Source organism: Panthera leo, chromosome B4 (genome assembly GCF_018350215.1).
Source record: "Panthera leo isolate Ple1 chromosome B4, P.leo_Ple1_pat1.1, whole genome shotgun sequence".
NCBI classification, from domain to species: Eukaryota; Metazoa; Chordata; class Mammalia; order Carnivora; family Felidae; genus Panthera; species Panthera leo.
The window spans coordinates 132,935,104-132,950,912 of NC_056685.1; the positions used below are offsets into that span (position 1 = coordinate 132,935,104).

The 15,809-nt window shown below is 42.2% G+C and overlaps 1 protein-coding gene across 13 annotated transcripts in view; it reads left to right on the forward strand.

Moving 5' to 3' along the window:
- The window catches only part of TNRC6B (trinucleotide repeat containing adaptor 6B), a 249,751-nt gene extending 233,942 nt beyond the window's left edge, over positions 1-15,809 (forward strand). For all 13 annotated transcript variants that reach the window (XM_042947896.1, XM_042947891.1, XM_042947883.1 and 10 more), the window contains 6 exons: positions 964-1,110; positions 1,392-1,487; positions 3,977-4,201; positions 4,662-4,732; positions 7,600-7,739; positions 8,722-15,809. In XM_042947896.1, the coding sequence (XP_042803830.1) occupies positions 964-1,110; positions 1,392-1,487; positions 3,977-4,201; positions 4,662-4,732; positions 7,600-7,739; positions 8,722-9,109 (1,067 nt within the window). In that variant the 3' untranslated portion in view covers positions 9,110-15,809. The remainder of the gene's footprint in view (positions 1-963; positions 1,111-1,391; positions 1,488-3,976; positions 4,202-4,661; positions 4,733-7,599; positions 7,740-8,721) is intronic.

Consider the following 15,809-nt stretch of genomic DNA (forward strand, 5'->3'; position numbering starts at 1 on the left):
CCAAAGAAGGCTCATATAATGCATATTGTTTGTATATTCTACTATATTGCTCTCCGTCATGATTGGGAAAACAAAAGTTTGTTAATCCCATCCAACAACTTTAAATATGATTTAAATTAACCAATAAAAAAAATTATAGGAGCACCTGGGTGGCTCAGTCGGTTAAGCGTCCGACTTCGGCTCAGGTCATGATCTTGTAGTTTGTGGGTTCGAGCCCCGCGTCAGGCTCTGTGCTGACAGCTCAGAACCTGGAGCCTGCTTTGGATTCTGTGTCTCCCTCTTTCTTTCCCCTCCCCGCTCATGCTTGGTCTGTCTCTCTCTCTCTCTCTCTCATGCTTGGTCAGTCTCTCTCTCTCTCTCTCTCTCTCTCTCTCTCTCTCTCTCAAAAATAAGTAAACATTAAAAATATTAATAAAAATAATTATAAACACTTATACATATTCTGGGCTTTCTCACTATAAGCCAAATTATTCCTGCTCTTTCTCCCTGGATGTTCCACGAAGTCATGGTCATTTATAGTGTATTTTCTTTTGTTCATCTGAGCCAATTTCCGGTGAGATAAGTGGGAGAAGTCACTTACTTCCAACGCAGATTTTCTCCCGGTTTGTGTCCGAGATACCTGGACAGTTCTCATCAGCACCAGGTTACTTACTCCCGGTTTCACTGCTCTCGGGCCGAACTGCCCTGGAAGTAGGAAGAAAAGTGACCAGGCTAGGCACTAATGAGCTCTGGCTCACAGCCCCAGAGAAACCGAGAAGGTCGACAAGCTTGGTAACACAGAAGTGCTGCTAGCACAGTATATGTTGGGGTTGAGAGTGTGATTTTTAATTTTACGATAACTGTTTGCAATAAAATAGATTCAGTATTCTTTCACAGATCTATTTCTTGTATCAAAAACTAACTTGATTTTAACATTTTTTTTTAACATCCTCCTACCTCTAATATTGGTTCTCCTTGTTTCAGAATTCCAACCAGGAGTGCCATGGAAAGGTATCCAAAACATTGACCCTGAATCTGACCCCTATGTCACCCCAGGAAGTGTGCTGGGGGGTACAGCCACATCTCCCATTGTAGATACTGACCACCAACTTCTGCGGGATAACACCACAGGTAAATGAGCGAGGTATCCTCGGTGTTCATTCAAAACCCGGCATTTCATATTTGTCAATCTGTGGCTTCACTGGCACCTGCTAATCTAATAATTTAACCAAAAAACATAAAAATATGTAGCTTTTCAGTTTGTTTGTTTAAGATATATAAGATAAGATATATATTAAGATATTTGTTTATTTAACCTTCCATGGAAGGGTAAATAAAATACCTAAGGTTGCACTGGTTATACTGACATCTGTCTCAAGATCTCCATCTTGTTCCTCCTGTGTCCCCAAAAGGGTCTAATTCTTCCCTCAACACCTCGCTGCCTTCACCTGGTGCCTGGCCCTACAGTGCCTCTGACAACTCCTTTACCAACGTTCATAGCACTTCAGGTACAAGTATGACCTGTTCGTTCCCCTTTGGCTTGCACTTTTCCATCAGATTCCCTTTTACAAAAGAAATGGGCATTTATTTCTTACAGAATACAATGAAAGTTGAATAGCGAGGGCAGCATAAATGGAAGCACACCTCTTGTACTGGCCATGTTCTCAAGGAGCTTCCGGTCACACAGAGACAGGATGAGACATGTAGCTTTAGGACAAGGCAGATGGTGACATCATTGCAAGGAGCTTGTGAGCATTGAGAGGACAGGGGTCAGATCTTTGTGCCGCAAGCGTTTTTCTTTAACCAGTTTGCCAAAGGAGTCATGGCCCATGAGGAGAACCAGGGACGTTTACCAAGTTGTTCCTAAGGCAACCAGTTCTAGTTTGCTTTCCTTAAAAAAAAAAAAAATTCCTTCCACTTATAGACAAAGGCTACAGGCAGATGGCCAAAGGCAAAATAAAAAAGAGGCCCTTAATTAATTCTACCAACATTTGTTGAGTTCCTTATATATTTTTTTTTCTAAGACGATAGGGAATGAAAACTTAATGGATATAGTAAAACCATCTGACTTTTATATCTTAATGGATATAATAAAGCATCCGACTCTTGGTTTCCTCTCAGTTCATGATCCCACAGTTTGTGGGATTGAGCCCCGTGTCTGGCTCTGTGCTGAAGCGTGGAGCCTGCTTGGGATTCTCTCTTCGCCCCCTTACCCTGTTGGCACATGCTCTCTCACTCTCTCAAAACAACAACGACAACAAAGAGCTGATGTAATTTGCCTCAGGTCTGTGTGCATATGTAAAGGAGCCAACTCAAAAATCCGTGTTTCTAACCACTACCCTACATTATTCTTTTGGGGGCTTTTTTTCTTTACATGTAAAAACTGATATTTTCACTCAACTCTTTTATTCCAGTAACTGCCCATATCTCCGGTTGAACCAGATAAAAATCTTTTGTCTACAGTTGGACGTTCATCTGAGAGATGACCCAAGAGTCACCCCAGACTTGTCTAAACTGAATGTACATCTCTGCCCCTCCCCTACATCGTCTTTCCTCCTTAACTAAGTTTTTGTGTTTGTTTTAATGACGCTTCCAGCATCAGTGGGTCACAAAGTCTCCTGATTTTTCTCACTTGCTGCCTGAGTCCAAGTGGTGAGGGTGTCTCCCAGGGAGTGTATTCTGCAGCCATATCTCCTACCCATTCTCCATCCTACTTGCTGTCACCCAGGCTGAGACCCAGGTTTAAATACTACGTACCAAATCTAGTGCAAGAACTCCTGGTAGCATCTTCATCAGCCTTCACCCTACCTTTCTGGCCTTCTGTACCTCTCTGGCCTTGTGAAATGGTGTTCAGCCAAAACTGAAGAAAAATACATTTGGTACAGATAGAGTTTAAAGGATATTCATCTATATTCTCCTGTCTCTCTGAGCCCATCCATTTTTTTGTTTGTTTGTTTGTTTTTAAATGTTTATTTTTTAGAGTGAGATTGAGAGCACAAGCAGGGAAGGGGCAGAGAGTAAGAGAAGGAGGGAGAGAGAGAATCCCAAACAGGATCCGTGCTGTCAGCAGAGAGTCTGTTACAGGGCTCAGTCCCACAAACCATGAGATCATGACCTGAGCTGAAATCAAAAGCTGGACACTTAACCAACTAAGCCACCCAAGCACTCCAAGCCCATCCGTTCGTAAAATCCTTCCAGACCTGTCTTTGCCATGCCTTTGATGATGACATAACAGTGTTTTCTCCTCTGTGCATTGAACATATGTGATGATACCTCCAGCTACCAATTCTGCTATTCACCTGTTCCGTCTTCTCATGTGAATTTGAAGTTCTTAAGAATAACTTTATATTACCCACAGCACTGATTTAAAATATAATAAGCCCTTAGCAAATATTTGTTGATTTTTTTTTTTTTTTTTTTTTTTTTTTTTTTTTTTTTTTTTTTTTTCAAAATCTGTTTGAATATTGGGACACCTGGCTGGCTCAGACAGTAGAACATGTGACTCTTGATCTCAGGGTTGTAAGTTTAAGCATCATGTTTGGTGTAGACATTGCTTAAAAATAAAAAATTTTAAAAAAAATCTGTTTGAATATTGATAGCTTAATCACAATCAAGAAAATTAGAAGTTTCTAATGTACTTCCCATTCAGCCAGTGAGTATTTATAGGATAGTTTTGCTAAGGTTCACATTCTACTATATCTTTACGTAAGACTAATGGTTTTAAGAAAACTTCCCTTGAATGAATCTTCCTTTTCAGGCTTGTTTGGCTAAGAAAGTAGTAGAGAATTAGTTATCATTAAATCTTCAGTTCATGTGTTGTTGATTCAGAGTAATAGTCATTGAAAATTTTATATTTAGTGTTATTTTGTATTGCTAGTCTCAAGATGTGTACTTACTATTTTTAGAATACTATTTATATGTATACACAAAATTTATGTAGATTGACAAAAGTGATCTATTTAACCTTACTCCTTCCTTAATTTTGTCTTCTTTATAGCAAAGTTCCCTGATTACAAATCAACATGGTCCCCAGATCCCATAGGACACAACCCCACTCATCTCTCCAACAAGATGTGGAAAAACCATATTTCCTCAAGGAACACTACACCGCTGCCCCGCCCACCTCCTGGTCTGACCAACCCCAAACCATCATCTCCCTGGAGCAGCACAGCACCCCGATCGGTCAGGGGTTGGGGGACACAGGACTCACGGCTTGCCTCAGGTGACAAGGACTCGCCTAAAGGAGCATCATTGTTCAAACACAAGGGGCTTATGTTAACACCAAAAAAGACATGAAGTCTTCACAAGAGAGGAAATCACGGTTGTCTGGTAGAGGAAAGAGTATCTCTGGAGTGGAAAGTTGCAGTTCTGTCTAGGGCAGAGGTAGCCAAGAACTCGCAAGGGACAGATGAAGTAAAAACGACACACAGCAGCGTGAGAACATTAGGAGGGAAATGTGGCCTTACAAATGAGGTGTGAGAGTGCACAGGGTTACAAGGTCTAGGGGAAGAGAAACTGACCATTAAGTGACAGGATGAATGCGGTTAGAGGGACGTGTAAAATAGAAGACCGTTTATAAAAGGAGAGAAGACACACAGGGCCTATGTGAAAACGTTTTCTCACTCATGGCTTTCTGAATTTTTTTACTGCTCTTCCTAATTTTTTCTTCTGGTTACTTACAGCCTCTACTTGGAGTGATGGTGGTTCAGTTCGTCCCAGTTACTGGCTGGTTCTTCACAATCTCACTCCACAGGTAACCATGCTTCCTTGTGATTTTCGAGACAGGATTTGATTGTGTTAAGAAAGGGAAACTCAGGTGTGAAATGTTGCCAAATAATAACAAAGCTCATTAATTTCCTGCTTGCTACTCAGAGGTCCAGCATGCAGGGGTGGGCCTCCCCACCCGAGGCTCGAAGCCTATTCCTGAGCGGGGATTGTTGGCCCAACAAGGCTTGGGGCTCAATATCAAACATTTTTATGCTTCATAAATAATTAACCATCCATCTCTGCAGTAGAAGAAATCTGTCAATTTCATAGCTTAAATGCCACATGGGTGCTTTCAATTTTCCATCTGTTATTCTCTTCTTTGTAGATGGCATTACTAATTTGCTCTCTTCAGAACATGCCCTCTAGGTTGTTTTTACAGTGATGGGTTTCATTTGCCCCAAGCCAGTCTGTCACCTTGTTTGCTTGATAACTGACATACTTGCGGCAGTATTATGTTGAACACGCAAATGAGATTAAGTGAACCCATTGAAACTGAGCCTGTGACCTTCATTTGGACTTGACAGCACAACCTTTACAGCACCTTGTTAAAAGGAGTCAATTATGCCTCCCTCCCTTTGACACATAGAAGGAATTGTCTAGCATTTAATTCATAACTGGATTCATGCGCACTTTAGTAAGCTAGCTAGCATTTTCTAGAGTGTTCCCATGGGATATTAATAGGTCTCTGGCCTAATATGTTTGGAACATGTACTTGATTAAACAAAATTAAGCGGGTTTCTTCACTGTGAGACTTATTAGACTCTTTAATATGCTAACATGTATTATCCTCTGTGGAGAAATACAGCTTCTCCTAAATTTACCTGCCCAGTGAACCTGTTTGTGGAACCTGTTTGTGGGGAGTGAGTCCAGGGTTTGTATTTAGGGTACATGTTGAGAAAGGCAGTTTCATAAATACAGTTAACATGAAGAAGAGTCTGGGTTGGCTCTTACTCGGCTTAAAGCCCCAGGTGGGTTATTAGCTACGAATCAACTGAAGTGTAAAAATTTTATACGACCATACTCAAATCTGTATATGCCTCATTAGAACATGACAACATTCTAAAGTTGTCACACAGTGTGGTGGGTATATGGTGAGGACGAGAGAGGCCGTAAAGTCTACGCTGTGTTGAAAGGAACTTGGACAAGCTAGCCTGCTGTTCGCTTCTGTTTTATCCTATGAAAAATAGTAAGTTCATGTGTGTATATACATAATGTGAATCTGGGGGTTAACTGTGCTCATATAAGAAAGAACTGATGAATTTTAAAACTCAAGTACCTAATAGACTAATCCCGATGGTAGCTTAGAAAACGGTTATATGGGCAAATCTTTGGAACCTGGATAAATGTACTTTTCATCACCTAAAATCTGTTTAGAGGGCATCTGTCCTGAAAGGTCACTTGTGGCCCACACGGACATGCTCATAGAGTTGATTTCCATTTTCTGTAAAGAACTGTGGTGATGCTGCTGGTTTCCATCCTGCAGGGTTTCCATAGTGAAACCACACAATGTTTCCACTGCCACCGCCGGTAGCACAGTTTCTGAGGCTGTTCTGATAGTAATCTGTTTCCCTTCCAAAGAAATGAACTTAATGTTGGACTGAGCAGCCTGTCTAAACCTAGTTAAGATCTCAATACAAGTAAATTCATCAGAGTGAATAAGTGCATCTGTTCATCCGAGTCCAGAGTGAGAGAAACTGTCTGTAAACGGTGAACATCTGGAGAGTCTGGCCAACATGAGGCTGAGGGTGGCAGGGTTCACAGAGAAGCAGGCACAAAGGCTCATCCTGAGATGGGCAGCGTGGGAGTCCAAGGACACTGGTGTTGTCTGTGAGCTAGGTCAGCCAGCAGCATTCTCATCAGGGTGTGGGGACGCCTGGGTGGCTCAGTCGGTTAAGTGTCCGACTTCAGCTCAGTTCATGATCTCATGGTGTGTGGGTTCGAGTCCCACGTTGGACTCCGTGCTAACAGCATGGGGCCTGCTTGGGATTCTCTCTCTCTCCCTCTCTGCCCCTCTCCCACTCTCTGTCTCTCTCTCTCTCTCTCTCAAAATAAATAAATTTAAAAAAAAATTTAAAAACCACTAAACCGTCAAGGAGGTTAGCAGTGCTTTTCTTGTGTCCTCCTTTAGCTCTCTGTGAGATTATTAACCAGGGGAGTGGAGAATAGTTCAAATATGACGTTACTAATGAGGTCGAGAACTTGTCTTAAGTTCCTGTTCCGGGGGCGCCTGGGTGGCGCAGTCGGTTAAGCGTCCGACTTCAGCCAGGTCACGATCTCGCGGTCCGTGAGTTCGAGCCCCGCGTCAGGCTCTGGGCTGATGGCTCGGAGCCTGGAGCCTGTTTCCGATTCTGTGTCTCCCTCTCTCTCTGCCCCTCCCCCGTTCATGCTCTGTCTCTCTCTGTCCCAAAAATAAATAAAAAACGTTGAAAAAAAAAAAAAAATTTAAAAAAAAAAAAAAAAAAAAGGTTCCTGTTCGGGCGCCATCCTGTTTCTGCTTTCTAAAGGCTCTCACAAGTCAACACGCATTCATGTGTTTACCTCTTAAAAACAGACTACAGGTCGAATCATAGGATTTGTCTTGAGCTGTGTTTTTGCAAACTTTCTTTTTGTAGTATGGGCACATTAGATCTCAGCCCGTGCTTTGAATTAACTTAAAATTTGCCTTTAAGACCTCTATTGAGTGCACTCTTTCCTGCTTTGAGTCCTTCCTTCCTTTGTCCAAGACTTACTTAGTGCCAATATCATTATTTACAAACCAGAAGCCCTTCTCCTCCTCATATACAAGAAAGACCATTTGACTTCTGTTCACACCCTACCTCCAGTTTTTAACTCATGAATATCATTACTCCTTAGATTGATGGGTCAACGTTGAGAACCATCTGCATGCAGCATGGCCCACTGCTGACATTCCATCTGAACCTAACCCAGGGCACTGCCCTGATCCGATACAGCACCAAACAGGAGGCAGCCAAGGCCCAGACTGCACTGCACATGTGAGTACCCATCCTACGCTCACTGAGACAAACACGCACGAAGATGCACAAGTGAGTATTCTGGCACCTGCTTCATAAAGCAAAGATCCACGAGAACATGCACAAAAACAGCATCCTGGCATAAGCAATTGCTTGGTACGGAGGGGACGGATCTTTTCTACCTCCCCAAGTGTGGATTGCCCTGTATATCTGTGTAGGCCCGTAATCAGAATTCCAAAAGTAAAGAATTTATGAAGTCATGAAGCAGTGAGTAAATTTTAATACCGTAAAACAAAGCCCCAGTGTTCAGGAGAATGTGAAACATTGTAGGTGCCGTCACTTTTTCTAATAGAATCTGGTTGCTTACTTTGTCTTCTTTGTTGAAACGCTGTGGCTTGGCGGGTAGCAGAGGTTTTTGTCTTACGTGGGTGGGACTGGATCACACTTTGACTGTCCCCCCTCCCAGCTGCTGTCAAACTGGTAGCCCGGGAAGAGCTGACTCTCTGGCTCCAGGCCCCGACAGAAAGCTACAAACAGAACGAGCAAGCAGTGGTGACTCTCAGGCGGTGAGCCCGGCCCAGAGGCAGAGCAGTGGCACTTCCAGATGTGTGAGGTTGAGTCACCTTGATGTTTGCACTGTGACCTTTTACCTCCCATTGGGAAAAGAAAGATGACATTTTTCTCAACATACAAATTCCAAAAGGATAGCGATACGTGGTACCCCCTAGTAGTCTTTGGAGGTCTTGAGATTTAGTGATCCCTTACTGCTTTAGTACAGTATTTCTCAATCACCTGGTCTGGTTAAAATGCAGGTTTTGATCCCGTAGGCCTGGGGTGGGGCCTGTGATTCTGCATTTTAGAAAGCTTCCAGGGGATGTGGAAGCTGCTGGTCAGAGGAGCATACTTTGAACATCAAGGACTCTGGGACTCGAAACCCTCAGTCCGTGCAGGTGCTTTAGGATTTCCCTCAAATCCATAGCTCTTTCCCTCCCCTTTCTTCCAGGTGTGTGTTGGGAAACACTACCATCCTGGCTGAGTTTGCCACCGATGATGAAGTCAGCCGCTTTCTGGCACAAGCTCAGCCCCCCACACCTGCAGCAACCCCAAGTGCACCCGCCGCAGGTTGGCAGTCGCTGGAGACCGGCCAGACCCAGTCAGATCCCGTCGGACCTGCTTTGAATCTTTTCGGTGGGTCCACAGGGCTCGGGCAGTGGAGCAGCAGTGCTGGCGGCAGCAGCGGGGCCGATCTTGCTGGCGCTTCGTTGTGGGGGCCCCCAAACTATTCTTCTAGCTTGTGGGGAGTCCCAACTGTGGAAGATCCCCATAGGATGGGCAGCCCTGCTCCCTTACTACCTGGTGACCTTCTGGGAGGAGGGTCGGATTCAATCTGAACTTAAAACTTTCAACTCTGACCTCGTGACCTTTTTTGGAACAGCAGCAGCACTAACTTGACCTTTTCGTTTTTTTTTTCAACTTGCAATAAATACATTTTTAAAAGGAAAAAAGAAAACGGAGAGAGAAAAAAAAAAGGTGGGTCATTGACAGACTGTCTGAGCACATAGTTGCCTCCCTTATAACTTCAGTTTTTTCGTTTGGAATATGAATCCAAAAAGAGAACATATCACTCTTGAAATACTTGAATCATGAACGCCAACCTAGAAAGACAATGTGAAGCAAGTACACATACCATTTAAATTTAAACACAAAAAAATTAAAAAAATTAGTTTCTAGTTTTTCACTTTTTTCATGTTATATGGAAGTTGTTGCTAAGAAACATATATACTGAAAAAAAAATAGCTTTTTAACTTTGTTTGCACTGGGTGTGTTTCCGTCCTTAGGTCTACCACGTTTGGGAGGGAGGGGAATTCAAAAGAATTGTTGGGGTGGGGGGGGGAAGACTTGACGGAGCCTCACTTTAAAAACAAAAACACAAAAAACCTAAAAAAAAAAAAAAAAAAAGGAAAAAATTTGTGATTGGCTGGTTGATAAATACCAGTGTGTTCTGGCACATGTAACTGCCCAGGCATGCTCGTTCTGGTATGTGTGTGCACGTGTGTTCATGTGCATTTGCGTGCATCCTTCTCTCTGTCTCTGTGTGTGCGTGTGCCCGTGTCCTCCTCCCCCTGCCCCACCCGATCTCTCCGAACGCTGCGTTGCTAACAGTCTGCAGGCTGGCTGGCCGGCCATCTGCTTTTTATTTTTTTTTTTATTTTTATTTTTTTTAACTATGAGAACACACAAGCACCGGGAGCCACTGCTTACTTAAAGCAACTCCGTTGGGCTGCATTAAGATGAACAGAGTGCTTTTTAATGATTAAAGCAGGGAGCTCCTTTACATTTGCAAATTAGCCTGAGCGAGTTTTCTCTTGCTTTTCTTTCGACCTAGCAGTAGAGCGGAGCACTGCCAAGTCCCAAAAAAGTAGGAGAGCAGGAGGTACCTCTTGGAGCAACCGTGTGTTTTATTTATTTCTGTTTTTTAAAGTAAGTGGCCACCAGGCACATCGGGATATCTGTTAAGTTTCACGCAGGCCTTTTCTTTTCATTAATTTGAACGGGAACAGACGATGAGAGAGTTTTTACTTCTGTGGTGTCTCAAAAGCAGAAAAACCACGTTCCCCCTTTCTTGTTGTAATCAGGTATGAGGAATTCATCAGAAAGTCAGGTAATGCTGAATTGGTTCTCTTTTTCATTGTGTGAAAACGAAACAAGTAACTCGTGAGCAGCTGCAGCTTCTCCCTCTCTGCTCCTCTCTCGCCGAGCGTTACCTGTGCCAGGCCGCGGCGCGCTACAGCACCAGGCCATCACTGACAGAAACGTTTACTTAACGAATGTTCTTAAACCAGTGTGTACTTCAAGCGTTTCCTTTTGTTCCTCTGTGTTGTGTATTTCCTGTGTATGTGGTTTTGCTTAGGCAGGTATAACTTAGCAAAGACTTTTAAGTATTGCACCTTTTTTTGGTTTTGACCTCTTTATTTTTTTTTTTTTTTCTTGTAATGTTGCTTTTTTATTTTGGTATTTAAAGACTTTTTTTTTTTTTTTTTTAAAGCATCAATGTAGTAGTACTCTGGGCCGAATAGGGGGCAACTTTTAATCCACAGTTATCACCAACATGTATGTACTTATGTTGGAATCAACATGTATCAAACTGCTTTTTGTGAAGAGTTCTAGCAGACCTGAAGGGGTACCCCTTTATACAAAGCAGATGGCTGGCGGGGCGGGGGGTGGTGGGGAGGGAGGGGAATGTATGCCGGTAATGTGCTAGCACTTGTGTGGACATCCCAGTCTGCATTATACTGTTTAACATAAAGTGCCGACATTCTGTACCAGCAAATACCTGCCCATTCCAACCCTTGGTGGGAGCAGACCTCTACTGTCCTCCATAACTTGCTGCTAGTGAGGACAAGGGAGTTTTTCTTTCTTTAGCATCTTCAGTGAAGGATACAACAATGCCTAATGTATTTGACTTTTAGCTTGTGTCTGTGTGTAGGTGGGTGGGTGGGTGTGTATAGGAAAAGGCAAAAACGAATTATTTGCATCAAGTGGTTTTATGAGACAAAGAGTGGGAATTCTGTAGTCCTCTGGCTTACCCTGTTGATTATAAACCTAGCCTCAAAAGAGATTGACATGTGTAATTCAAGTAAGCATTCGCTCTTGGAAGTCTTTATGCACCCTTTGTGGAAAGGTGGTCAAACTTGAGTCTCCAGCGTTGGTTCAGTCCCATTGGATGCCTTGTAGAAAACTGACTGTGCCCTCTTCCTGCTCTCTGGTTTTCATCACCACCACCATGCCCCTTCCATCTCTGCCCATGTACAAAAATGTCTCCTTCTGGTCCCCTCTGCCTGCTCTCTGTGTGAGGAGCAAAACCCTGTGGTGTGTGGTGACGTCCAGGTGGAGAGCAGCTGTGTTCAGCCATCTACAGAAGGCGAAATCTTAGTGGCCCTGGGCCAGGAGCGTGTCCCGAGGCTCCCACGAGCCCGTGACAGCCCTGTCCACTGCCGTGATTCCCTGTCGTGTCCTGCCCCCCCCTCCCTCCTCCTGCCTGCTGGTTCCTTGGCCTGCACTATGGGTTAGTTGAGTTCCTTACGATACTACGGTGAAAGCCGGGTGCTAGAGCCCCTCTTGTTTACAAGACATAATGAGGGATTTGAAATATGTAAAAATAAACATGAGAAGCTCAAATGTTCTTCCATCTTAAGCTTAAAGGGAAAAAATTAAAAACTTAAAAAAAAAAAGACCAAAAAGTGCGTATATATATACATATAAATATATATTTTAGATGAAGACTAACTCTGGGAGCATTTAACAGTGTTTTTTGTTTTTGTTTTTAACATTTATTTTCCTGCTTTAAAATTTGCAAGCATTCTCAGGAATTCTAGGGTAGGAAGCCAGTTTTTTGAAGATGGTTTATTTAACCGTATCTTATCCTAGATAGACGGCTGTTTCTTTCCTGTTCATAAACTTTTACAAGTTCCTGAAACTTCAAAAAGTTGAAACAATTTTTACTTAAAAAAAAAAAAAAAATGTAAAGTCTCCAAACATTATTGTCATACTGGGGATCACACATTTTAAAACACATAGAAAGAAATATTTTTTAAAAATGATCAATTTAGCAGCAACAGGTCAATTCGTTATCTTTAAAAACACGGGAGAAGGATTAGCTTTCTAAGAGCTTTATCATGGATTCGTTTGAAATTGTGTGTCATTTAGTGGGAGCGTTTGGTTTTTATAAATGGGAACGTCATCACTCTGTTCCTTTCCATTTAAGATTGAACTGACATCTCCCCTAATGATTGTTTTTGTTTTGTTTTTTTTTTAAGGGAACCCTTCTCCCTGCCCCTCAAACCCCAGGACAAAAGAAAGAAAGAAAGAAACAACAACTTAGGGGGAAAAAAAAAAAAGTAAACTCTAATCTGTAAAATAGTACGGTTGGATTGCTGAGAATCTATGTAAAGAGCTAGGAAATATAGGTTAATAATTTTTGGAACAAATTTTAAATATAGGCATTACTAGAGGAAAATATCTATGGACTGTTCTATTAACAAAGAATGTCTGTCTTACCTCCGTTTGTTATGGGAGGAGGAGAAAAGAAGAATCTAATAAGGAACAAGTGATTTTACTTTTTTAGCTCCCAGCTACTGTTGTGCTCATTTTAATTGCTGTTTTGAAGATCTGCTGCTTAATTATCCCCATCCCTCAGCTGGAGATGTGGAGTATTTCCTTTCGATTTTTCATGACGTTGAATTCTCCTTTTGTATTCCCTCCTGGGGCCGGGGGTCAGAATTCCCAAGCATGACCACAGCTGCTTTTAAACATCTAAGCTTCCCAGTGGGAAAGAAACTCCAGCTTGACAGGTAAAGGGAGTGGGTGGGGTTGCTGCCTGCAATTTCTCTAAAGCCGCTTTAGTGCCTTCGTACATACACCCAGACATCCTAAGCAGGGGGAACGCGTGTGTATGTGCATGTGGTCCAGTCACTCCGCAGACATTAAGACACTTGCCCATTAAGGAAATCGGAGTGGTTCTGGACAGGCCCCACAGGCAGTGGGCTAAATTGAAAATAAACAGAAATCAAGGAAGTTAAATATGCTTTCATGTCTCAGTAATGTGGAATGCCAAGATCCTTCCTTGTGTTATCGCCCTCGTTACTGGGTACTGACGTCTCCACGTGTGTCATTGTGACAACCACATACAGTGATTTGGAAAGTCTGTCTGTGTTGGGCCAGTAGAAAGGGGTTCCTGTTTTTCTGCTCCTGTCCTCCCTTGTCTCCTCTCTTTCCCCCAACTCTGCCCCCCCACTTTTTTTTTTTTTTTGTCAACTTGATGGAAGCTTTGCTTTATTGGTTGGCAGTGACCTAAGAAAAGGATATAGTGAGAATATAATGGAAGAGAAAAACTCTTTTCTTTCCGTGATATTCTTTGGCAAGAGCCATGTCTGCTGAGAGGTTAAGTGGCTTCCATACACTCAGAAAATTCGGTGGGAGCGGCTTCTCTTCCACCACATTCTGGCATGTGTACAGAGGTTTGCTGGTCACCTCTCATTATGTAGATTTATTTTGTAAACATTTCGATCATGTAAATTTGAGCTTTCCAATTTTTACTAGTTTCCTTTATTTTTTAAACACTTGATTACTAGTGGCTGGAGGTGTCCATCTTTCAAACATCACAAACTTGGTTTCTGTCTACCACATGAGTCGCCAAAAAAATAAAAAAATAAAAAAATAAGCACTCGTGGGGAAGAGATGTCTTCCATCAGACTGGAGACCTCTACTGGCAATTTAAATCCAGTGCCATGACCTAATTTTAGGTGTTTAAAAAAAAATACAAAAAAAAATACAAAAAAAAAAAAAAAACCCACAAAGTTCAGATCTCCGAGACACTGTGAAGAAATGGATGGCCCATGTGGCATCTCTGGTTCCTCCGTACCTAGCCCTTGATTTTTTGCATTTACAACATGCACAGAAGTTAACTTAGCAGTGATGGCATGTCAAGGTTCCAAAGCAAATTCTTTCATCAGTATCCCCCAGTAAATAATTATCCATTGATTGCCATTCGATCAGTTTTATTTATAGCAGCTTAATTTCCTAATCAGATGGCTCCTGTTCTAAGAACTTTGCCACCTCTTCTGATATGAATGTAGCATAAATGAGCAGTCGGTTCTTCCAAGTTCCTGTGGGTTGAACGTGGGATCTAAGACATGCAAAAAAATAAATAAGAAGAAGAAAAAAGAGAGGAAAAGAAATCCCTGCCTAAGAATTTGGAAGAACTTTTATTAATATATCTAGCAGAAACTAACATTTCACGGGCTACTGACTTGTTGCAAAGATTCACTCGAATTTTTGCCACTTGTCGGGGGGGCAGTTTTTGTAGGGTTAACAGCCAGATTCCATATCGACCTCAGATGCTGTGTACTTTTTAATTTTACTTTTTTATATTTTGCCATCTTGACTCTTAAACAAAATGAAGATGTCTCTGTGTTGAGAAAAACGCTTAAGCCAAGCCTGTTTTCCTCTGCAGTGTAAATAAGATGTTTTCAGCAGACTTGGCTATAACAGCCGTCTCTAAGATTAGGGAACAATTGAGTCTTTATGTAAGAAAGGTCCCCTTCTCCCCCATCCTCAGAGTTCAGATTCAATATATAACACTTTGTAGGTTATTGTTTGGGATTTGGGTTTTTTTTTCTTTTAACTATCTATAGGGTCTTTTACTAAGCGTAGAGACACATGTTTAGCTGGTTAAAAAACAAAATCAAACTTTTTCTTCAGTGTTTTTGCCAAGTTTTGTCACACTTCATTCATGTCTGTGCATTAACTATGCTGCTTAGTGTTGCTGCAAAAAGAAATGTATTCTTGAATTGTTTTCCTTTCTGTGAGTGTACAGCTAAGGCTGCATGTAATGGTGCAGATGAAAATATTCCAGCCTCTGTGTCTACAGGGAGTTGTCAATCTGTAGACCTCAGCACTCTTTCAGAAAATAGGGTGCCCTCACCCTCTGCTGCACACCGCACCCTCTTAGCTTTCTTATCTACAACTACAGGGTGTCCACACAGTCTAGAAGCAGGCAAATATACATAATGTTGTCAAGAACATCAACAATCTGTTTTAAAAAAAAACCCCATAGAATGTTCTCTGTGTTTCCAGAGTTAGTGCATACCCTGTCATAAGCTCTGTAGGTTTATGGCCAGTGCCAAAGGTGTGTGTATTTTCAGAGATGGTCCCCACTTGTTAATGACGGTGTTGTTTTCTTGACCTTGAATCTGATAAAGGAGGTACTGGCATCACATTCTTAGATTTAAAATAGTTCTCAACTTCAGGAGTCTATGAACACAGTAGTAATGGAATAAAAATAGAATGTTGACCCTCCCTAACCTGCCCAGAATGCCTCCCCGCTGCCTGCACCGCCAAAGAGGCCATGAACATTTACAGGATGGTGAAGGGAACACCGGTCAGGAAACAGAGCTACTCCCCACCGGCTGGGCATTCCTGCTATCCTTATGTGTGTGGTCACTCAGACTAGAGCTGAAAGAATTACCAAGTATTCTAACATTTGAGTGGTTTTTAAAATGTCAATCTCTTGTATCCTACCACCACCACCAC